Genomic DNA, 24,719 nt, shown 5'->3' on the forward strand with positions numbered 1-24,719 from the left:
AGGGCTTTTTTATAGATGCGGCATTTGATCAAAGTTTTCAATTTTTGTAAATTAACAAATTGATTGTGCGAAAACTATTCGACGGATCACGGGCGGCTTTGGAATATAAGTTAAGAATAGTTTAAACTTTTCTAATCTACATTTTCATTAATAACAACTAATGTTTATCTTGATTACAAAGCGCTTAAAAAAAGGTTATATTTTTAATCGGTTTTTTCTATTTTGCAGTGCAAATGTACAAATTTTTAATTTGAAAACACATTTTCCTTGTAGAAAACATCAAGATAAACAAAAAATGTTCTGTACCATTTTTTTGTTAGAGGCTTCGTTTTCAAGTTGCAACAGTCATGTAATTAATTTCAAATTTGTAGCTAATTTTTCTCATGGAATTTACAGTTATTTTAAAAGTGAATAATTTGAATCATAATTTAAATTTATAAGAAATCCTGATATATTTATGTATAGATCTGATTTATTTACAATTTGGCTGAGAAGGAAATAATTAATATTTTACAGTAAAAATATCACATTAATTTTTTTCTTTTCTTTCTTTTTTTTCTTTCAGGATTAAATGTTATATAAATTAATATACGAAAAGAATTATTAAATTCAGCCAGTTTTTTCAATATTTGGACGTATACAATAATAAATAAATAAATAAATATTTCTCTTCTGTCTCGTTCCTGATAAAACATTCGTGAATTTTACATTGCACATTAATGTGTGCTAATGAAATTAAATAATATAAAGAGATAAGGTTACGGTGACTATATGTTCTTTATGTTAAGTAGCTATTTCGCAGATTTATATAGTTTTTAAAACTTAATTTTACCCTTTATTTTAAAAATAATATCGCAAATTCTTTCTTGAAAATTAGCGTTCCAGTATCTAATGAGCAAATTTTTATGAAAACAAATTTAATTTCGTGCAATATAATTTGTGTCTTTCGACAATTGTGCTTTTTAATTTTTTTAAATTAAAATTATTCAAATTAAATCTGTATATGTTTCACTTTTTATTATTTTAGACCGATTTCATATTTAAAACAAGAGTTGGCTTCTTTTTTAATACAGACGAACCAATAATACGGTTTCAAATTATTATAAAATTGTATGGTATATATAATTCTGATACATTGCGAACAATTTTTGATCAAAACATCGAGCCGCGCCATGTATGTGGTTAATCTCCTTTCGGAAGTAGAGCTCATGTTTTCACGTGATATTTGGCGCCAGGCATGAGCCGAAGCGTTAGAGTTTTCCTATTGCCAGGCGGTACCGCGGTACCATCTCAGTACCATCGCGAACACGCAAGCGGGTGGCCGCGATCATTTACGCTCTGCGTTTTTCCGCGCGGCAACTCGGCAAGTGTCGTCTGTTTAGTGCCGCGAGGGGAGATCTCATCGCGTTCCTCGCGTCCCCGTTGATCGAGCGCGAATTTCCCCGCGGAAGGCATCGCTGGGGCCGGCCGGGGATACCGGTGTCCGGCGTACGGAACAAGAGTGTCGCGTCGCCGCCATTAATTGTCTCGTCCTTTTGGTGCCGCGAGATGAGATCTCGTCGCGTTCCTCTCAATCCTCTCGTCGATCGAGAGCGAGTCTCCTCGCGGAAGGCATCGTCGGGGATGCCGAACCGAGTCGACGCCGTTAATCGACGTGTAAAAAGTGGTCGCGTCCTTCGCGCCCCTCTCCCCTCCCCCTCTCGTGTGTGAGAAATTGGCGCGAAATCGCTTGAGTTTTTCGTCGCGTACGTTGTGTACACAGTGACGGTCATGTGTGATGCGGTTCATCATCATACAACGGTTGCACGCGTTCGTGTCGTGTCGCAGTCCCCGTCTCCGCTCGATCTCGTCGCGTTCTCGCGTCCCCGTCGATCGAGAGCGAATCTCCCCGTGGAAGGCATCGCCGGTGTCCGGCGTACGCAACGTAGAGTGTCGCGTCGCCGCCATTAATTGTCTCGTCTCTTTAGTGCCGCGAGGTGAGGTCTCGTCGCGTTCCTCGCGGTCCTCTCGTCGGTCGAGAGCGAGTTTCCCCGCGGAAGGCATCTCAATCGGGGATGCCGAATCGAGCCGACATGCCGTTAATCGGCATGCAAAGTGGTCGTGTCCTTCGCGGCGTCATCAGCATTTCTGATCGTGTCGAACGTGTGCGTGCGAGTACGTGTGTGTGTGTGCGAACGCAACAAGGAAAACATCGATTCGTCGGCTGGTGAGTAAATTTATTTATTATATTCGAATATAATAGAATATATTATTACATTACACTTTGCGTGCATATTTGTATATTATGATAGTATAATATATTATATATTTAATTCAAAGTTAGAAAATAATTTATTACTTATAACGAGTTACAGTTTGTTTTTTTAGTTTGTAATTTAATTCTTTTTATTGTAATTTAATTGTTTAATTTAATTAATTGTAATACGCAGAAAGCGCAGAATCCCGACGGATGCGAGATGATTATACTAGAGAAACCGACAAACGCCAGGAAGCTAAATCAGCCCTCGTGCTCGCAGAATTTAGATGACCTTTTGTAAGGAAAAGCGCAAAAGATACGTATATACATTTCTTTATTACGAAAAGCTGCTAGACAGGTTAGATGAGACAAACATATATCAACTATTACAATATTGGAGATACCGCCACAAGAAAGATTTAACTGTTTTTCTCCTTTCTTTTTATCTGTAACTTAGTTACACTTCTATTTGTGCCTATTAACTAATTAAATTGTTTTATTTTGATAATTATTTAACGTTTTAAAGTTACTTATATATATAATCGTTAAAGTTTTAAATTATTCTTTAAAAAAAAAATCTTACACTATTGGTTGACACTAATTTTATTACAAATTAAACGAATTTCTTAGTTGAAAAGTATTGATTTAAAAGTAATTTTGGTAATATGCTTTAAATATAAATATGTGATTCTAAGTTTTGTTTATAATGAATCACTTTTGAATATAGTGCCATATGAATCACGATTTCTCGCTATTTTTTTACAAAATCCGAGTGAAAGATCCGAGAGAAGTTTGTTGAAAAGCCTTTTGATATCTTGCTATGATGGTATAATTTTTGGTTAGGAGCCGATTATAGTTATTTGATTGATAAGTGATACAAGCTCAAGCTCAATTTTCTTTTGTTAAATTCACTATGTTTTATATATAAGGTTTGGCGAAACATGTCCGTCTCTGTTGGCTCCTCAGAACGGTCTCCAAACGCGTACATATATCTGTGTAAGAGAAAGAAAAGGGAAAAAAGACAAAAAGACAAAGACTTACTATAACAAACTTCTATTTTTTTTACGCTCTTATATCTTATTCATGACGTTTTTTATACAGCTGTAACAACTCACCCATGTTACTTTTCGTTCACCCTACATTTGCTTTTACTAAAAAACTATCATATATTCACTACATAATGTAACATTATATTTAAAGTATTGTATATGTATATAATTTATGAACATTTCATATTATTATATATATACAAAAATAATAGTATGCAACTTATCTTTGTCCAAGTTCTAAATATTTGGAACGGTCTCGCGATTTTTCTCTGGTCATTTCGTTTTGTGAGAAGTAATCAATTTTTGTAGTTTGGTGACTTTTTGAACTTAAAATTATTGTAATTGGAAGATGATCGCTGCCCATGCTGTCCTCACTCGTCCTCCACGTGGTATATCTCACAAAAGAACCTGATATTAAGGAGATATTCGGGGCACTAAGAAAATTTGGGATTCCAGATATTCTAGTTGGGGAGCCGTCATTGAGGAAAACAAATGGTGAATGGTTCAAGACTTCTATTAATGATTTCCCCTGTTCATTTGAGTAGGAAGAGTCCTATGAATTATTTTGAGCGTTAAAGTCTCCGCATACTACTATGTTTAATTCAAGCGATTTATTTTGGAGTATGTTAAAAAAAGTTGCCACTTTGTCTTACTAATATTTTTGTCTGGTGGTCTATAGAAATCAGTAGTTCTTTTTCTTTAGAGTTTGTTCCTTTGCCGAAAGATATGGCACTATATTCAAGCCTAAAATTTATGGGCAAATCAAGATTGATTCTGTAAGGGTTTAGACAATTTTTGGCTATAATTGCAGTTCCTCCTCCTATTATGTTGTTGATTCTATCATTTTTGAAAGTTGTATAGTTTTTAAACTCATGACTATGGTTCTTTTTAAGTTCGGGGCCTTACGACTCGCACTGCTAGCCTTACCACATCGCATCTTATGCAAAGCTTAATAAATATTCATAAATAAATAAATAAATAAAAACTTGCAATTGATGCGGCTTACGCCAATGTCATAGTGTAAAATTGGTTCTCCTTCTTGCTTGGGTGTAAAGTGCCCTTGCTGTCCGGATCACCCGATGTCCTGCAGTAAAAGACCATAAAGCGGCAATAAATAAATAAATAAATAAATAAATAAATAAATAGATAAAATCATGGTCATCCGTGGTCCACTCCTGTGGCACCACTTCGTTCAATCATTATTTGGCTAGCAGGCTATTTGGTCGGAAGTTTTTAACCGACAAGGCTGGGGGCCTTCGCCGGCCTACGAGGGGCATCGTAATCCATGAACATGTGGTACTGCTCGATGGAATTACGTAACGCTATCATTGCTCTAGTTTACACCGAGCACTTGGTACGCGTATCAAGTAGTAAATAACTAGTGAATGTGTTTAATCATTGGCTGATCAGCTAAATTCACTACTTGATACGCGTACCAAGTGCTCGGTGTAAACTAGAGCATTGATATTGTGATGAGCGTTTTGCGGTCTGTTATTTTCAACTTTGCCAAATTTTTGACCGTCTCCTTGGGCATAGCCCCTCGCGTTCCTACCACAATTGGTAGGACTTCTGCAGACACCGCTCCTAATTCGTGCCGCAGGTGAGGTAGCAGTCGGCTATATTTTTGTAGCTTGTCTTTGTGTCCCTGAGCAAGGTAATCATTGTCCTCGTGGCGGACTGTTACATCGACCACTTGGACCCCTTTCCGGCTCTGTATCACCAGATCAGGGCAGCTATTATGTAACTTTTATGATTCCATTCGGAATCTTACGTTTCCGATCGTCAAGTTTCATATCATGCAATAACAAACTTGAATTAAGTTATGACGAATAATCCAAAAATATATATACTCGAAATTTAATATAGCATGTACAGTACATTTCGAGTACTATATCTCTCGAAATACACATATTATTAATAACCGTTGACAAAACATGGTTTTTCGACACTTAAATTACCCGAATCAGCGATTCGTACATTACTTTGCACGTCAATTGTGAAAAATAATCATCAATTTGCATTGAAATCAATGAAGAAACGCAATATTTTTATTTAAGCATTATCAAATAAATAATTACCAATTATTATATTATATAAAACAATAACTTTGAATTATTTTCTTCTATTGCTTCGATTCCTTCAAATAAGAGAAAAATATGTATATCGGTGAATAATCGTCGCCACAATACGTTTAACATTCGATAATCACAAGAATTAATTGATGGCATGAAATCGTAATTATTAGGTATTCAAATAATGATAGCGTTTTACTTGCGTATGGAGAATGATAGTATAGTAATTTTTCGTCGTGACTACTGTCCCCACTCATCGCCCAGATTTCTTGCCACTTTTCTGAATAGTTTATTGGTTAAGAAGATATCGAGGGAATTGACATATTTTACGCAATTTCCAATAAACGACTAGAAACACCAAAATCTTAGGGTGCGTTCGGGGAGACACTATTAACGCTACAAACGCTAATGCTATCTGAACTGTTCGTGGAGCCAATAGCGCGGTAGTGATAGCGAGTTCCGTGAACAGCTATAGCGTAGCAAACACTGTTGGGCAGTTGATTAGCCACTGCCAGCAATATTAACAAAATGTTTATATATATATTAATAATTATTTATGTTAACTATGTTACTTAGTATATTTATTATTATTTTTCTTTATATATATATGATACTTATTTGTTTATATTTATTTTATATTCAATATTTTAATAATTATAAAATGATTATTAAACAATTAAATTTTTCAATGGAAATTGAAATTATTGAAGTTCACAAAATAAAAATTATTAAAGTTATTTACGATCTTATTAAATAAATTTTTTAATTTTTAAATAAATTAAATAATAATTAATAAGTCCTATATATTACTCTTTAATTAAAATTATTTTATATGTAATAAAATAAAATAATTTAAACAATTTCCTATAAATTTTTATTTTGTTCCATTTTTCTATCTCAATTCAAAATCAAATTAATTAATTATTAATTTATATTTATTTTACATAATATTATATGTTTGAAGCTTATGCCTAATATAATTTTTTTATGTAAATTTATGTTTTTTTGCACTATGTCGTATACTGTCGCTTTTGAATTGCATTAATTATTTAAACTAAAATTTTAAAATAATATATGATTACGTTATCAATTTAATTGATAATAATGATACTTAAATCGTTTACATATTTGCAGTTGGTACAGAAAAGGATTGCATTTTAAGACAAACAGTACATGCAGTGTAATGAATCAAAATAGTATATATTATTATATACATATTTTGATGAAAAATAATATTAAACTCAAAGATCCAGTCTTGATCATCTCGATAGAAATATATTAATGAAATATTTCACAGAAACTTTTTTATTTGATCCTTTTTTATTATTTATTAAGATTTATTAAAATGCATTAAAATTTATTAAAAATTAATATTTAACATTTATTAAAATTTATAAAATTTATTTATATAATAAATAACAATGTAATAAAATAAATTTTATGAATTTTAAGAAATTTTAACAAATTTAAATGAGTATATATTAAGGAATTTTAATATATTTTAATAAATTTAATAAATTTTAATGAAACAGATCTCCTCTCTCTCTCTCTCTTTCTCTCTCTCTCTCTCTCTCTCTCTCTCTCTCTCTCTCAATGAAGAGAGATTTTTAATTAAATATTTTCATTAGGACATATAAACAATTTCTTATTTTCTTCTTTCAAGATCACGCATAAATTTTCTCTAACCTTAAAAGAGAGATAGCACGTGATGTTTAAACAGACAATGGTGGGGATTGAGCCAAACGCTATCCATGCACTACCTCTGAAGCAGTAGCATGGATAGCGCGCGTTTATGACGTCAAACGCTACAGACAGTGACGTCATCATAATTTTGATAGCGCTATCCAGCGTCTCCGCGAACAGCGGTAGTGCTGCGTAGCGCTAATAGTGAGCTCCCCGAACGCACCCTTAGGCAGCAGAAGTGGGGACAGCCCTTTGCAAGGCGAGGGGGATGGTCCCGAACCGGTTGACGACAGTAGTTTATGATCGCAGATGGTTACAATTGTGCATGTTCAGACATGAACGTGCAGATCGATAAATCGAGAAGCTTCGAAATTCTTAAGAAAGCAATGACCGAGCTAACAAAGGCCCGTTCAAATGCGTATGTTGCTAGACCATTCGACACGGTCGCAAAATTTCTTTAGAAATAAACCCTATTTTCTTAACAGTTTGACATGTTAAGTTTTAATAGGAATCTTTGTATACGTATAACGTAATCGCTCAATCTGTCGATTATTTATTTACATTAAAATGTGTGCGATTTATTTATTTTGTTAAATAAAATTTTGTTAAATATTTTTATTTAATTAAATAAGATGTTAAATTTATTTAAAATTTAACTAATTTTATTTCATGAAATCGTTAAGAAAGTTCAAATAAGTTAAAATGTTTAGGTTGATATTGTGAACAAATAATATAAACTTAATATTTATAATTTTACTTTTTTTTGCTTATTTATTAGCTTTAATTTTAAATAAAATTTTAAAATTATAAATTAGTCAATGTACTAAGACCCTTTCACTAGGTTTGTTCGTGTCACATGCCCCGACATGCTCGTATTCACCCTCAACGTACTCCAATACGTTAATTCCGATGACGCCAGTCTATTAGAGTGCGTTGAAGTGAGTTGGAGCATATTGGCCGACGCGAACAAACCAACTATTTCTGGTCGACACAGCTCTATGATTGGTCAACGCAGCTATATACCGTAGAAAATTAAATTCGTCGCGCGCGACGGATTTGCGAATGCGTGCGCGTTGCGTGCTTCTTCTTAAATCTCCCCAAGTGGATATCCGATCCAATCAGCGTGCGAGAAACGTCATCTTGCGTGTGCGTCTGCGAATTGCGTCTGACGTATTGCGACCTCTGTAGACGGGCCTTGAAACAAGGCTGCGGACCTGCTCGGAGTGTCACCCCCTAGCCAGCTAATTAAAGGTCGGCGACCTTTTTTGCGACATGCAGGTAACATGAATCTCCGCAGCGTTTGTGATCCCCTTTCCGCTGTATTGTCTCTTAACGACACTATGTCAGTTGGCCTGATGTCTCTTAGCAAATCCGGCGTTGGAAAAAGTGAAAATAATTCGAGTGGGGATGACGATCATCGAGGAAAATTCGGCGGTCAACGCGATCAGTCGTTCAGCTGCGCTACCTGAGAACGGACGCGAGTGAGAATACAGACAAGTGTAAGTTACAGCAGCGCATAGTTAAAGTTATTGTCTGTCGAGAGAAAGATAAGTGTGCTCTCCGTGCCTTAGTCGGGAAATAATTGTTAATAGTGAATTTATTAGTTTAAACAGTTTAATTAATTAAATCAACTTTTCACTTGCGGAGATTATAATAATATTAACGGAGATTGAGAAGATCGCATACGAGACTATAACAACGGAGCACTGTTTTGCGAGACGCAATCATAAATTTACCAGGAATATCCTGTTAGTTATATACACTGCACTTGTATCAAATTTAACTCTTTCTTTGACACCGATTTTGAGAAAATTCTCTCCGAAAAATTCAAGGGAGAAAAAAAAGAGAGAGATTTTATTCTCTTCTATTTATATGTAAAAACAGAAATCTTTTAACAGGCCATATCGTAATGTGAGCTGCATTACAGAACGGTTTTATTAAAGTATCCAAAAAATTTAAAAGTTAGATCTTACATAGGATCTGAAAATAATATTGTCAGACCATAGAAATAATTATGCAGGACACTCAAGCTGGTTGCATCATTATTCACTGTGCTTGAACATTTCTTTCCGACAACATTTATCTTTAGCTCTATATCTAGTTAAATTTTTAGACGGCAAAGCTCTCTTTTCCGTATATTAATTTAGTTTTATAAAATTGAATGAGCTTTGAGCGAAGGCATCGTTTGCCCTCTAATTTTATTACAAACATTTATTGCGCGAATCGGGATGTTGCGTATATGTCGCGCGACGATGTAGTAGAGAAAGTATTAAAACGGTGCCAGCCACGGGGTCGACATGCCACTTGTAGTAGAGCACCTCCAATCGGCGGCGTACCGTCCCCTGGAAACTGCGGCGGGAGAGCGTCCCTACATCCTTTTTAAAAATAATTGCATTTTGTTAGTAGCGGCCGCGAGGGGGAGAGCCTCCAGCTGCGCACGAACGTACGCGAGCGGAAGCGAGCGAGTCGGAAACGCGTTTCCCCATTTCGCTGCTCTTGTCCGAGTTTTAGAAACACTGCAATCTCCGGCTACTTGCAGACACTATTATAAAATATCGTTTGTAAAGTGTAATATAGTGTTAGCAGAAATAACTGATGTCACGCATTTCGTTTTAATAGAAATAAACTTCGAATTAATACATTTCGTGGAAAATCCGCGATCAAAAGAGTATCCGCACTGATAATCGCAATCGATAATCAGTGAATCATCACATACACATTATACGATTTATTAATATTTTAATATAAATAATATAAATGTATACCATCTAAATAATAAGAATTAATTAGGCGACAATTCTACATGGTGTCTTGATTTTATTGCATTATATTTTAACAACAAATTCTTTAGGCAATTTGAATGGAAAACAAACTTTTTTTGAACGAAATCATGTTTACTCTTCTAGTTATGCATATCTGGTTAATTAAAAATTAAGCCTTCCTTAACATATGAGACTTAATTGCTGATAATTCTTCAATTCTCTACATAGCTCTTTGTGATGATTGACATTTTTAATTTATCATTTATTGCGTATCTATGGCACGCCGGAAAGACATCCGGTAAATCTAGAACGCCTCGTGTAAGCGTATTGTTAATATTGTACTCATAAATAATTACGTTTAAAAGCAGATTCAACGATGTTATCTCCTCTCACATAGAATGAGTGTAGGATACAGATTGGAAAAGCGAACGATTCAGTCGACCGAGTTCAATTCCGGGCAAACGCGGCTGGATGCGGGTCGCCTTTATGACGCGTGAAACTAACGAGACGTTCGATTTAGTCATAGCAATTAATTCCGCCGGTCGGTTCCACTTCGTTAGGTCTAATTCACTCACGCCGCGTGTTTTCGGCTGCTTGCGCAATACGCGCTTGCGGTATGAGCGGCGATCTTATCGGTTGGCCGCAAGTAGCTCCGCGGTTATTCGACTTCTTCTTGCACAAATTTTGTACCAAATATGGTTCGCCATTGTCTCACGGTGGACTTACTTGTCATTCACGAGACAATTAACTTTTAATTACTCAACTTATTGCGTTCAAGTTGTTTTAAGAACATGGATGTCACATCTTAAAGTATTACCGAAAATTTGAAAATTCTGTAGATTGTTTTATTACTACGTTTGAGTATTTGTGTAAAATTTGAGTGCAACTTTCTTATCGTTTTAAAAGTTATTTTATATTTTGTTTGCTTTTGATTTTTATGTAAAATCGCATAGTACTTGTTTGCAAATTTAAAATGAGGAAGCAAAATTACGAATTAAATCAATTTTTTACATAAAAAATTAATTTATACGTCGTGTATCACATGTATATTTTGCCTAGTATTTAATTCTTTGTGATTATCAGCATGCTTGCTGTTTTGTATTTTTTCGAAACCTCACATATCCGCGTGTGACTCACGAGTCTCATGATGGCCTCTTTCTTTCTTTTAAGGATGTTCGTCTCTTTTTGCATCCAGCGAGTTGTCTGGAAAATAATCGAGACGGAAATAAAAATTATGTCAAAGTAAGATCTCGTCGAAACTTTAACTTTTCATTTGATAGACATAGAACTAGAAGAGTCCGAACACTTTTTTGTACTCTAATATATTTAAATTATTATTCCATAAGAAAAATTTTACTAAACAATCAGTGCCGAATAGTATGGAATAAAGTTAAAAATTAATAACTTAATTTTAATTAGATCTTTTAAAAACATCATAAACTTTGACTCGCTTCTTTCCTCTAAGTTAAAAATTTACTTATAATGTAAAAGAAAAAATACGTTCCTATATAACAATTAATATTTTCAGTTTTGTTTATAAATTTAATTTATAAGTGAAATAATAATTCATTTAATAATCCATACTATAACTTCTTTGTTACTTAGAGTAATCCAATTTTAAAAAGTTCCGACATTCTAATTTACATATAAATAACGCTTTTCAAAATTAACTTTTAATTTGATTATAATTAATTTAATCTTAATTTCATTTATTCAACTTTTAATATAACCAGGTTAGGTTAATGTTATATATTATTAACTTTAACTGTTAATTTGAAAAGAGTATCAATCAACCCAAACCAGGAAATGATCAAATCAATCGAGGTTCATAATTTGCATAATTCTCATCCCACTTAAACGTGGTAACGAAAGAATATCGCAATTGCAGCACATTCCGCGCAATTTAGAAAGAAGCAGCTCGATGTGTCACAGTGAAAGGGTCAACTGGGGCCCCCCCTTCCCTTTCCTTTCCTCTGAATCTTGGGTGCAGATGGTGTGCCCTCATACTTATACACATCACTGACGTTCGTCATCGAGCCACCGCTCCCCCGCAATTCCCCCACCTACAACAACTTTTCTTCCTCCTCCAGCGATCGCCCTACTCGCGCGAGGCCCGTATCTAGCGTGTGTACAATCTGACGGAATGCTGGATAAGCAGCAGTCCATTCACGGTGACGTTGGCGCGTGCACGGTGCCGGAGCAACACCCGTGCGGTGGTGGTCCTCGAATTGGCTCGTTCCCCGGTGGACGCGCGCAATCATCGCGAGTCACCGCGATCGTTCGAAGCGGCAGGTATTCCGATAATAAAGAGGAAAACTGTTCAAGGCGGTTCGAAAGAAAATTTGAAACCAGATCCTCGCAATTGAAACACGTGCGCGATTCTTGTGAGCAACAACCAACAGGATCAGCCTTCTTCCGAAGGAAGAAAACTGGACTCTGTGAGGACCAGTTGAAAATTTGCCGAAGTGAAGTTCCTACGAGGGAACCGAAAAAAGACAGATAGTTGGAACGAATGGAAACGTCATTGACAAGTTAACTGACGTCAAATCAAATCGACTTATTAAAAAAGAGACTGCGAAACTTCAGTCGCGAGTTAATTGTTCGGTAACTGGACAATTAGAGAATCGTCGCGTGAAACAGCGTCGCTGGATAATTTCCCTGACACGTCGTGTGGTGACTTTAATTCATTTTTCGAGGAAACGCAGCCTGGGCGTGTCGAAGTTTCGTCGAAAATTCCCATCGTATTCTTCAATCAGCAAACAGACTTTTCTCCCCCACTCTTCGATTATCAATTTCAAACTTATGGCGGGTTTGAGATAAGAGCAACTACAAGCGGTAAGTGACGCGATACCTTCCGATTTATCTTCTCCTTCTCTTTCTCAATTTCTTTTTAACAGTATATCGTAACAATTTTAAGTCACACACCTCACGAAACGCAACCGATTCACGAAACCACCACAGAATTCAATTCCTGAAAGACTGTCATTTCAGAAAGAAGATGAAACGAGAAGGATAATTGCTCGCGCTAATTCGGTTAATTGATCTTTCGAGAAATATCATTTTACTCGATCCGTAATTGCGGCTTTCGCTAACCCGAGTCCCCCGTTCGCAAGGGCGGCATTGGTCTCTGCGATCTTGAGGGACCAATGCCAAGAACCGGGCAAAAAAGCGCCGCGAGTTACCCGCTGGTCCCGAGGGGCAATTTAGAAACGTGACGCGGAGAGAATTATGACGCGCGGTCATGTGGCATTCAATTAGCTGGGCCGTACCGAAAGTTAATGCGAAAGTGGATCCACGAATACCTAGACGAGCATCTCTGCTCTTATCGGATACAATTAATCGAATCCCAAAGTTGATTAATTAATTAATTTTCAAAAATATCATGGACTTTGAAAAATCCTACGATCACCATAGATTCCTCATTGTTGTTACTTGCTTTGCCACATTTCAGAGTCGAATAAAACCATCTTTCTTTCTTAATAAATTATAAATTTTCGTAAATATATTTTCCGCAATTGCCAGAAAACATTACGCTTTAAGTGAGATGGCAGGTCGGTATTTTAATATCACCCAGCGTATTTGACGCTAAATGCACGGTGTGAATAGCACGACACATGTTTTGTGTCGTACGTGCAGACATTTGACATCCACACCACGTGGTGCTCTCGTGGGCGGGATACGAGAGTTGTTCGCGACTCGATCGACTTTCAACGATCCCGCACTCGACCCGCGCGCACATATCTTTTCGCACACGGTATTTGCTTATTTATATCTCGAGATCGTTCGCCGTTTATGTCCCTAAAACAAAAAGGCACGAAGTTTTTTGGAAAAGCACAGATATTAAGCCAGTTTTGGAGTTATAATAAATGCCGTTTTGATACTTTTGTATAATTTCCGCATGTATCAAAATTTATTTTAACGCAAAACGAGTAATTAAAAGTAATTAAAAGAACAACTTTATCTTAGTTTTATAATTACTTTGTTTTAACATAAGCAGCGTTCAACGCATAAATAATAAACTAAATTTGAGTGAAATTTGACATTTTTTGAGTTAGATCATTTAAATCTATTGTTTTAATTAAATAACGATATACTTAGGATTAATGACAAGACGATCTATTTGAATGATCAAAATTCAGTATAATTCAACACACCGAATTTAATAGTGCAATAAAAATCGCGCAATAACTCACATTATCATTTGCTCGCTTTGAAATATTGCTATAAAAAATCGTGAATATTTACTTAACTCTAATCTAATAATAAAAGATATGTTGTTAAAACGATCAACATTTAAATAATTTTGTATAGATGTAATTTATTTAATTAAGTATTAGCTCAATCCTCCTGCGAATTAAGTATTCTATAGCGATGCTATCTGCGTGTCAGCCGATGCTAATTTACATCGGAGGAGATTTAAATCGGCAGCCCCTCGAACCGAAGTATTGTCCGGAGGGGGGAAGGGCATCGATATAAACCTCTGATGTAAATCCAAGAGTACAAGGTACAAACGCGCCTTTGATCGGGGAGGTGCAATGAGACGCGGACCGACGCATCGACGACTCGGCCTAGGTACTTTCACCGTGACTCAACTTGACTCATTCATTGCCGTTCGCCGCGTGATTAACGCGGAAATCATTCGGTGACGTCAATTCTCCGTCACCAAGGACTTCCACGGAACGAGAAAAATAATGTTCGTGGTTTCGCGTCTTCCTTCGTCAGCGGGGGGACCGATTAGGACTCGCCTTATCGAACCGGTATCAAAGTCAAACACACGTTTCTAAATCAAATACCAGTCACCTAAACAGATCTGAATCAACCAAGACGATTACGCTTATCCCTGACAAAATTCAATTTTCTTGTAGTAGTAATAAAAACGGATAATTCCCTAAACTCGCTGATGTGTTAATTAAGATTAATTAATGTTAATAAAATTTTAGGACCAATAATAAAAACGAAGTTCATAGATTTTTCACTCATATTATTCAAACAGTAACATGACATACTGAACTTGATATAAATAAATGACAAATTTAAAAATTACATTTTTTTTTTTTAAATTTAATCTCGATTTTGTTCTTGTTTTACTTTTTTAAATATAACACCGATCCAGTTTTTTTCCAAAAATTTTTTTATATTGAATCAATTGTTCAGTGCGCTTATGATAATATCAAATATCTCGACAAAATGTATGAAAACAAGAGCAGTTGACGCGACGCGTTGATGCGTTCCCATGTCTTCCGTGGCTTTCATCACTTTTTTTTTGTCGCGAGGGGACGCCTAGTACCGGGTGTCCGTTAATTTCCCTTAATTAAACTCAATCGGGGTTAATGCACCGCAGCTTGACCCCAGTTTACCAAATCTAACGCACCCTCTGCAGCTATGCGTTTACGCATATGTAGATCGCTGATCGATAAACGAATTGTTCGCGATTCTCCATCGCAAGAATTCAAAAATAAACACAAATGCGATTAGGACATATGTATATACCGAAATTCATACGACTTTACGGAGACAAACACTCGAAGAATTTAAGGAGCCTGTTCTTGTTTGTTTTCGTCTTTTTTTCTCTCCTACGATCTATTCTCTTTCGCGTCGAGAGACGTGTGAATCGCTGTAACGATGTGATCGCTGCAATAAAATAGAATTTATTTATATTTTTACGTTAAATTACAATTATTAAGAATTATGGGCCGGTTGTTCCAACTTCTTGGTAAACTTACCTACCAGATAAGCATTTATCTATCTATTTTTTTTCTTAAATAAATAAAGACAAACACATATTTACCTGTTAGGTAAGTTTATCAAGAAGTTGGAACAACCGCCCCTAAATGAAATAAATTTAAATGGTTTGAAGAAACGTGATAAGCCGTAACAATGTCAGCACTTAGAAGATTTCCGGAATTTTTTTGAATTGCAAGGGATTGATACGTGCCTATTGCGAGTTCGTAATATCGAGTATCGTGACACATGTTTCAATAACACGAGTGACTCATGTACCGGTGACCCGCTGCAGTCATTAGCAAACTCAGTTAGTTTAGCGTGACTGCGATCGAGCGGTCGAAGAAATAAGAGAGACAAAACGTATGACTTATGGATTCTTAAGTGTTTGTAATCGACGTATGAATTCAAATGTCTGAAAGATGACGCGAAATATTATACGCGACAGTACAGTTGTATCTTCAACAGGAAACTCGTTTCGCATCCGTTAATTAATATTTATTGGTAATTAAAAAAAAACATTTGACAGACTTTTTCTTGGCGGTCATAATTATGCGAAAAAGCACCGCGCGAAGCAAATATAATTGCGATAAAAAATACATTGATGGGATTTTAATAATATGAAGTTAGATCTAATCGAAGTAATTATGAAGGATGATTAGCTGCAGAAAATTTGATAGTTTAGCAATTAACTTTTTTCAATGTCCTGTCTAATTATTTTAAGGTCTGACAGAAAATTATTTTGAGATATTTTAGCATAAACGGTCTTTTCTATGTGTGAATTTAACTTCACTAATTTAAAGTTATTAACGAAACATTATCAACTGTATGTGGTGTGATGACATTTTCGACCGGATCGGAGTTATTAATAGCGCGTTGAAAAGTGGAATTAGCGTGGTGTTGCCCGTCGTGAGAGTCTCGTATTGTCCTCCGTGAATTCTCCGGATGGCCCATTTCCGTCAATGGCGCCCTTCGCGCGTCACGAGAGCCCATAAATAATAATAATAAATTCTGACGATCCATCTTTCTAAACAGTAAGATTGTTCTCCAGCCATTGTCCACGTCGGAGAATTGTTTTAATGCGCAGATTCGCACGTGCGAAATTTGCATAACGTAAATGTCAAACGTCCCACGCGTCCTCGGACAATCGCTTTCGCGGATATATCTCTCCTTAAAGTCTTCAATACCTCTAAGAATACGATACATTTGTACGAAATTTAGAAATTGTATGCTGTACATTAAAGTAAAGAATATAAAAAAATTTGATTGCACATAATCGTATCAAGTTAGTCTCGGTAATGCGCTAATTAAATTGATATATTTTTGAGCAGTTATTTTTTTTTTATTGAACAAAGCATATACAACATTTTTAAACATAACTTGGCGTATATAGTTTTTCTTTTTTCAAAAGATTTTGTACGGGACTTTTAATAATAGTTTTAAAATATTTTTTATTTGGAGAACTGTTAGAGTTCCTAATAAATAAATGAATAATAAACTTTCTATTAATAGTTTTTACAAAAATATATTTTAATATACACGTTTAGAATTTATTTTTTATTCTAATTTTACAATTGTATGTTAAAGAGTTAATTTTTACCGTATACTATTTAGAGCATACCGTTATGAATTTTAATAAATCGTAATAAAACGAATTATTAATTCGCTGTCGTGCGAGCGTTTCTTTGTCGCATTTCAAGAAAACAGTTTTAAAACAAATACATTGCATATGTTTTGCGTCAGATCGTTTCGAATAAATGCGTCGTACCGGAATTTTAAATCGCGGTTTCCTCTGCCTGGAAATTCCAGTTTCTCTCTCTCTCGTATCCTACCGTAACGTCGCAACCGAGTATACAATCATTATCATGTTATTACAACGATATTTAATAATATGTAACATTTTCTAAATATGTCAAATTTAACGTTATATACAATATTAATATAACATAAACAAACTGTAATTATGACTTGGAGATAATATTCTTAAAATATTTTATTTTTTGAAACAAATCATACATCAAATATATACTTTTAAAATATTTATACAATATTATTTTATGTAAAACTTTTAAACGTATACATAAAATTGAAGATGATTTAGAAATCAATCTTTCTAAATGTTATCTCAATGTTTCTCGCTTAATAGGAATGCAAAGCATTACTAATCACAGAAATAAGAATATTAATTATTTGTTAGAGTAAGACATCGATCTAACAATAAGATTAGAATATTCCAGCCTCGTTTTTTGTGTTCGCCAAAAAATGTTTCAAAGTACGAGACTTTGTTTAGTCATCCGCTTTAGTCATCCGTTAAGGGGAGAATGCAGGTCGAATATTTAATCCGTTCTTCCGCTCCGTGAATGTCGTAGGCCTTCGAGGTCGGATTGAGGCCGAATGGAAGCGCTGGACCAGGGCTTCGACACCTTCGGCACGGCCGGCATGATGGACGGCACGAACGCGTGGTTGCCGCGCATCGTGGACAACGCCACGTACAGCACCATTGTCGACGCGGAAGTGTCGAGGTATATCGTCTTCACATCTAGAATTCCGCCTAGATATTCCGATCACATATACACATTTCTTGACGCTGCCTTAGAATTTAAGATTTTACCGTAACAAGGATATTGTCTCTAAGCAAATTAAATCGTGCAATTAGATAAATAACACAATTAATTAAATTGTGTGAATTGAATTTAAGGCGCATAATCTTGATTTTTATTTTTAAAATAAATTCCGTGGAATTTCTAAATTTACGTGCGACCTGTTGTTTTGAGCCTTTAATTTAATTTGGAAAATTCTCTGCCTTTTTAATATATTTTAAAATGTTTTTTTATATTTAATTATATGTAATTTATATATAATTATATTTAATTTGTTATTTAAAATTATTTATTACTTATATCATAATACTTATTGAAAAATGTAATTACTTATATTAACTTGTTAACAAATAAAATCATGATAAAACACGAGGAATGGTTGTTTCATCTGCCGCAGATTCCCGAAGCCTTTGAGGATCTTCGCCGCAGTGATGGCGATCGCCATTATGATTATTGGTCTAGCCGGTAATCTATTGACTATCGTTGCTTTATGTAAATATCCCAAAGTTCGCAACGTTGCGGCGGCCTTTATCATAAGGTATGGCGATCAAATTTATTTACGTAACTTTATTCACATTTAAAAATAACTTACAATAAAAATGCTTGTACAACTGCTCTGATAAATCAGTGAAGTTCTTAATTATTTTAATAAATTTGTTTTTTTGTGTGTGTTTTTTGCCTGAACATATGACGTCATTCTAATATAAAACGCTTGGCACTTACATTCTAGCTTTTTTTAAATTATTTAAAAGCGACTGTTTCTGTCATGTACATGTCAATTATAATAAAATTATTACCACTTGTGCCCAGCTTGTGCATCGCGGACTTCGTATTCTGTCTGCTGGTGCTGCCGTTCGATTCCATCAGGTTCATCAACGCCAGCTGGGCGGACGTACGATTCCTCTGCGTTTTCGTGCCCTTTTTGCGGTACGGCAATGTCGGCGTCAGTCTCCTGTCTGTCGCGGCAATCACTATCAATAGGCGAGCATTCTTCTTTATCTTCTTTTTAACTCTTTGAAATAGAAAATGTCCTATTCAGCTAAAAGATTTTCTTCAATCAATTCTAAGAAACGAAATTAATATACGACAAAGTATAATAAGAAATGGTAATTGAAACTTTTCAATTTGTAGATATATTATGATAGCACACCACGCTATTTATAGTAGGGTTTACACGAAATACTGGATAGCCACAATGATAGTCTTCTGCTGGCTATTCTCTTACGGGATGCAAATACCTACGCTAGCGGGAGTGTGGGGTAAGAGTTGCTTTTTATTATTTAATAACTATTCATTAAGTATTTTTTAAAATAAGAAATTAAAAATTTTATGCTTGCGCTTGTACATGTACTTTTTAAATGTTATATATATTTTTAAAAAATATATATTACATTTTGTTATTATTTTATTATCCGTTTGCGCTTTATCAGGTAGATTCGACTACGATCCCAATCTGGAGACTTGCTCCATCGTCAAGGACCGTCATGGCCGCACTTCCAAGACATTCCTCTTCATTATGGGGTTCCTGATACCTTGCGTGGTGATCGTCGGCTGTTACGCCAAGATATTCTGGGTGGTGCACAAGTAATTAACACCCGTCTCATTTTTTAAATATTATACTTTTATCATCGTTTCAATTATGTCATGTTAATCAATCGGAATTTTGCATTGTAGGTCAGAATCGCGAATGCGAAAGCACGCTGCACCCACGATAAAGTCACCTCACACGCCCGGGAGGGATATCAGAGAGCTCAAGCAGAAACGCAGTGAATGGAGGATCACGAAAATGGTGTTGGCCATCTTTCTCAGTTTCCTCGCGTGCTACTTACCGATCACCATCGTCAAGGTGGCCGACGCGGAAGTCAGGTGTCCTGGTAAGAATGTGTGCTTTATGATGTTGAAGCCGATTCCCAGTAAACGTAGAACATAGCAACATTGCGGCAACGTTATAACATTGTAGCAACATTACAGCAATATTACAAAATTGCCGCAATGTTGCTGTAATGTTCTGTGTTTGCTGAGTTGTTAGAATGTTAAAAGTTTTTGCAATGTTGCTCATTGTGCTTGAGTGTTCTACATAATTATTTTAATAGTTTAACAAAATTATTTCATCTATATCTAGCTAAATTTTTAGATAATTCAGCAAGAACATTTTCTCGGGGTATATTTTTAAATCCATGAAAGAAATTTGTGAGATTTTTTTCTTTCTTATTATACAGGAATCTAAATAACATCTTTCTCGCAAAGGCTAAAATGTTTGAGCCTCTGTGCCAGCGATACCAGGATTTTTCACTTACATGAACGAACGTCGAACTGTTTCAGAGTGTCACATTCTGGGATATCTGCTGCTGTACTTCGCGTCGTGCGTGAACCCGATCATCTACGTGATCATGAACAAGCAGTACAGACAGGCGTACGCCGGCGTGATCGGCTGCTCGTGGATAAGGGCGGGCCTTACGCCGTACGGTAGCAGCGCGCCGGGTGGTGCCGGCGGCTTTCAGGCTCATCAGCATGACTACGCCCAAGGTAACTTCGAGCAACGACACGCGGTAACGCTCACCAAACTCTGACCGAACGCGTGACCTAAGCGACCACTCGCTCACTTCGTAAGTCAAGGGCACCACAAGTTTGCTGCTTTTCGTTTTTGATCGCTGGCCTTCGGTACCGCTGCTGGTCAGTCTGCATTATGTGTGTGTGCGTGTATGCGTACTAATAACGTCGATTAATCGCATCCCCTAATCAGTTTCCTTTATGCTCAGCACGTTTGTTAACTGCGTTCATCACTTTCAGAACCTTGAGCCGTATGAGCAAGCGGCGTTAAATCGCCGCGATCGTCGCTGGATGCTTCCGCAGCTTCGATTGTCGTTACAATGAACAATGTGCTAACAAAATCCTCGTATTTTTTTTATTGCAATTTGCTGAATTTACTTAATTTACTTAATTACTAAATACAGTCCTAATCTTCATTACTGATTTCTAATTAATGACTAAAACTAAATTATATTAACACTTAGAACAAAACTATGGGAACTTAGAACAAAACTTTGATTGTAAACTTAATTGTTTTTCTTTAAATTTATTTATTATTATATATATATTTTTTATTATTATATGTATATTACTATATTAGACGTAATAAAATAAAAATCTGTAATTATGCTTAAAAATAACTTGCTTTATTATTGTTTGCCATTGTTGTCTTTATTTGTGCATTTTACATATACTGTATTTTCATCAAAATGCAACTGTATCTTATTCTTGGACCAGACTACTCGAAGGACTTCAGCAAGACGATGGTGTCGACCGTCTCTATCGCTATGAATCCCGTGAGAGGCTCGCAAACTCAAGAGGAGCTGTGAGGCCGACATCGGGAAAAATCGAAAAGAGAAAGGACATCTCCGGTTACAAGAAGAGAAGAAATGAAAGAAGAAGAAGAAGAGAAAGAAGAAATTGCTCTTGATAACAGTGCAACAGTTATCGAATTAGTTGGCATAATTTTTTACTTTGTCTAATAGAAAAATAAAGTATTTTATAAATTATTTCTCCGTTAAAAAGCAAAATAATAATTTCACGTATGTAATTTCCGAGACATTCCTTTTTCATTTGTGGACAGAATTAGACAAAAGACATTAGACAAAAAGTTATATTCTCCGTCTGATAATAACTTCTACCAAAGATTGTTATGTGTCATTGTATTTTATAATAAAATACAAACTTCGCATTGTTTTTTATTTATATGTAATAACAATTAAAGATAGACTGTTGTAGTAATTAGATTAAACATTATATTCATAAAAATTCATTGCGCAAAATCATTTCTCCTATTGATTGAAATTATATAATTAGTCTCTAATATTGTTTATCCCCAAATATGTTTCCAAGATGCATCGATAAATTACCAAGCACAAAAATTTCAAGTTTACTTTTGAAATCGATACAGAAATTTGTAAGTTATTAAAAGAAGGAGTTATCTTAAGATACCTTTTTCTCTTAATAATTATTGATATCTTATCATTATTTGAATTGACGCATAAGGGTCTGCATTCTCGTTAAATTGAATTATACAATTAGCAACATTGTTTATTATTAAAAACATGATCATATACAGAAAGCACATGTGTGCTTCTTATGCCATGACTACAATTAGAAAAGCGCTATTTGTGGATAATTATCAATAAGGCGAAATGCAGTCTGTCAAACGGATTACTGCCGGGTAAGCCATCTCTTAGGATTCTCAATCGTTATCAGTTCGATATCTTTCGTCGTAAAGCCCTTGTTTTTCATGATTGGCACAACATTGTTAGTGATATGAGAATATCCGTGTCCTCCAAAATGCACCTTAAAAGTCAATAAAATGCTTTAAAAAATATCTGGTCCCGGCAATCGAAAAAACGTTAATTTATAAAATTAAATAAAAAATAGAAAATGTACGAGAAAATCTCGTACCAGTCGATGCTTAGTGTGTATGTCGTGACTCATTAGAACTCGATCCAGTTTTTTCTCTTTTTTTAGCAGTGCAATACGTTTGACACGCTGTGCATCAGACACCATATCGACCGACGGATTCAGCTGATAGTAGGAACACTCGGTGCCAAACAGATCGTATTGGATGTAACACTTGGTAGCATCGGCGAATTCCATGAGTTGCTCTTTTTTTATCAACGTACCTAATAAATTGACTTAATTAATTTCAGCGACGTACTATTAACGTTTCATGAAAAGAAAGAAGGTTTTGATAAAATGTTTAAAAATTAAGTTAAATACAGGTTTAAAAATAATTTTGGCAGATCATCATTGAGAAAGACAATCAAATCGAGTATCAAAACTGTTTACAGTCTTGCTCATCATATTCGAACGTTCTATATAATTATTTTAATAATCTAACAAAATCTTTATCTATACAGCAAATTTTTAGCAAAACTTTTATTCTTTTCATGTAGAATTCATGTAGAATAAGAAAAAAATTGTAACTCTTACGATCGACGTGAGACATGATGGCCTTGCTCGTATCTCCACCAGCCTCTTGATAGATTCTCATTATTTCTGTGGGCGCAGATGCGTTCCTTCCAGGATGAAAGCTCACGGAGCAACGTAACTGAGCTTGTAGCTCGCCAGTCGCGCGAATGGCACGTTTTTCAAAATCTAATATGAATATTGTATAATATTTTAATTACATTGTTCATAAATAATATTTTACAATTAGTACAAGTATTACTGAAGTCAGTGTGTGATTGCGTGCATACCTTCGATCGGCCAAGTACTGCCGACTTCCCCGATAAATCCCGCTTTTACATCTGGACACTCCATGCAACCCTCTTCCAATTCTTTGCACATTAAATTATACATTTCTTCTTCAGTTATATTGAGAGTCGACGCGCTTTGCATGCTGGCGACGTAATATCCTATCGAGATGCAAAAAAAGACAAAGAGTAATAATAATACAGATATAATAATTTAAATTGTAAATTATACATTATATTATTATATATAATTTAGAATCTATAAATAATATGTTGTTATGTATAATTGTAATATTATTATTTTATTTTCATTATTATTATTATAGCATAACATACCAGTTCCTGCAATCACATTAACTCCCGTGGACCGGCTAACATTTTTCATTAAAGGGATATCACGCTTCAAACCGTGGCTACTGTTCTCCACAATGGTACCGCCAATGGCTTCTTTGAATAATTCCACATCTTTACAAACGGCTTCCGCCGCGTCGTCATCATAAAACTCCAAATTGTATAAGCTGCTATACCTGATACGAAACATTTAAATTTGTCATCTTTAATTTAATTCTAAATCTTTATTATTAATGCAATTCTTTATTTATTGACATGACGATTATAATAATAATCGTATAAACATTCTCATTTTACGTAAAACTATGAGAAAAATATAGTTCAATTTGACTTACGGATACTGCCGAACGTATCCAATATCTTGAAGAGACGGACGGCCCTTAGGAAAATGTTTAAGATGCTGCGGTGGAGGTACGTAAAACTTGCGAAAATCGAGAGCCAGATGCTCATGCGTTAGCGTTTTTCCAAGCTCGGACAACGGTTTACGTCCTAGTACTTGCATCGGAAAATAATAAGCAATGATAAACTTTAGATTTTAATATATCGAAAGCTTTGCAATTTAATTTAAAAATAATAAATTATAATTTTTTACTCAAGCATCTAATCGCGCGTATTATTTCGTATTTCTTAACTCTCTTTGCTTAACTTTTATTTACTTCCCTTTTAATTTAGATATTTTTTAAATTAACATACACTTACCTGTGTTTACAATATCCGAACAGTTGTCAGTCATCATCACTCTTCGTCGTTTACAAATTAAAAAGCTCAATAATCTGCGTCCTGCACTTTACGATTAATACAGAAAAATCACTTTTTAAAATTCCATAAGCTTGGAATTATTTCGCGGTTGGCATAGAAATGTAGGCACATCTGCTCGCTACAAGCTATAATTTATAACTGCTGTGACGTGTTTACTGCATACTTTAGAATCAACCTAACTCAACCTGGAGATACTCGTTATCTCTCTGTGCTCAGCGCCATTCTCAAACATTTAAATGCTGTTTC

At 35.2% G+C, this 24,719-nt stretch overlaps 2 protein-coding genes and 1 long non-coding RNA gene across 10 annotated transcripts; 2 read left to right on the forward strand and 1 right to left on the reverse strand.

The window, feature by feature from the left end:
* The first annotated feature begins 594 nt into the window (after positions 1-594).
* On the forward strand, positions 595-4,428 carry LOC114254635. The gene is made up of 2 exons (XR_003625948.2): positions 595-2,206; positions 2,430-4,428. It is a non-coding gene; the product is annotated as an uncharacterized LOC114254635 (long non-coding RNA).
* A 3,358-nt stretch (positions 4,429-7,786) lies between these two features.
* Positions 7,787-21,921, forward strand: LOC105836890 (G-protein coupled receptor moody). Of its 8 annotated transcripts, none has more exons than XM_036290343.1 (10): positions 7,787-8,318; positions 8,388-8,539; positions 17,893-18,045; positions 18,521-18,661; positions 18,934-19,104; positions 19,255-19,382; positions 19,554-19,707; positions 19,798-19,997; positions 20,446-20,649; positions 21,391-21,921. In XM_036290343.1, the coding sequence occupies exons 3-10, from the start codon at positions 17,918-17,920 to the stop codon at positions 21,480-21,482; spliced, it is 1,218 nt and encodes a 405-aa protein (XP_036146236.1). In that variant the 5' UTR covers positions 7,787-8,318; positions 8,388-8,539; positions 17,893-17,917; the 3' UTR covers positions 21,483-21,921. The 8 variants fall into 8 exon arrangements, 7 of the variants coding, with proteins under 7 accessions (XP_036146236.1, XP_012536692.1, XP_012536691.1 ...); XM_012681238.3 differs by having other exon boundaries at positions 8,407-8,539; XM_012681237.3 differs by having other exon boundaries at positions 7,787-8,539.
* A 256-nt stretch (positions 21,922-22,177) lies between these two features.
* On the reverse strand, positions 22,178-24,640 carry LOC105836892 (phosphotriesterase-related protein). The gene is made up of 7 exons (XM_012681244.3): positions 24,414-24,640; positions 24,050-24,209; positions 23,700-23,890; positions 23,367-23,525; positions 23,101-23,265; positions 22,570-22,790; positions 22,178-22,461 (listed from the first exon to the last, which is right to left on the reverse strand). The coding sequence occupies exons 1-7, from the start codon at positions 24,448-24,450 to the stop codon at positions 22,327-22,329; spliced, it is 1,068 nt and encodes a 355-aa protein (XP_012536698.1). The 5' UTR covers positions 24,451-24,640; the 3' UTR covers positions 22,178-22,326.
* Between the last annotated feature and the right edge of the window lie 79 nt (positions 24,641-24,719).

This window comes from Monomorium pharaonis, chromosome 7, assembly GCF_013373865.1.
Source record: "Monomorium pharaonis isolate MP-MQ-018 chromosome 7, ASM1337386v2, whole genome shotgun sequence".
Classification (NCBI taxonomy): domain Eukaryota; kingdom Metazoa; phylum Arthropoda; class Insecta; order Hymenoptera; family Formicidae; genus Monomorium; species Monomorium pharaonis.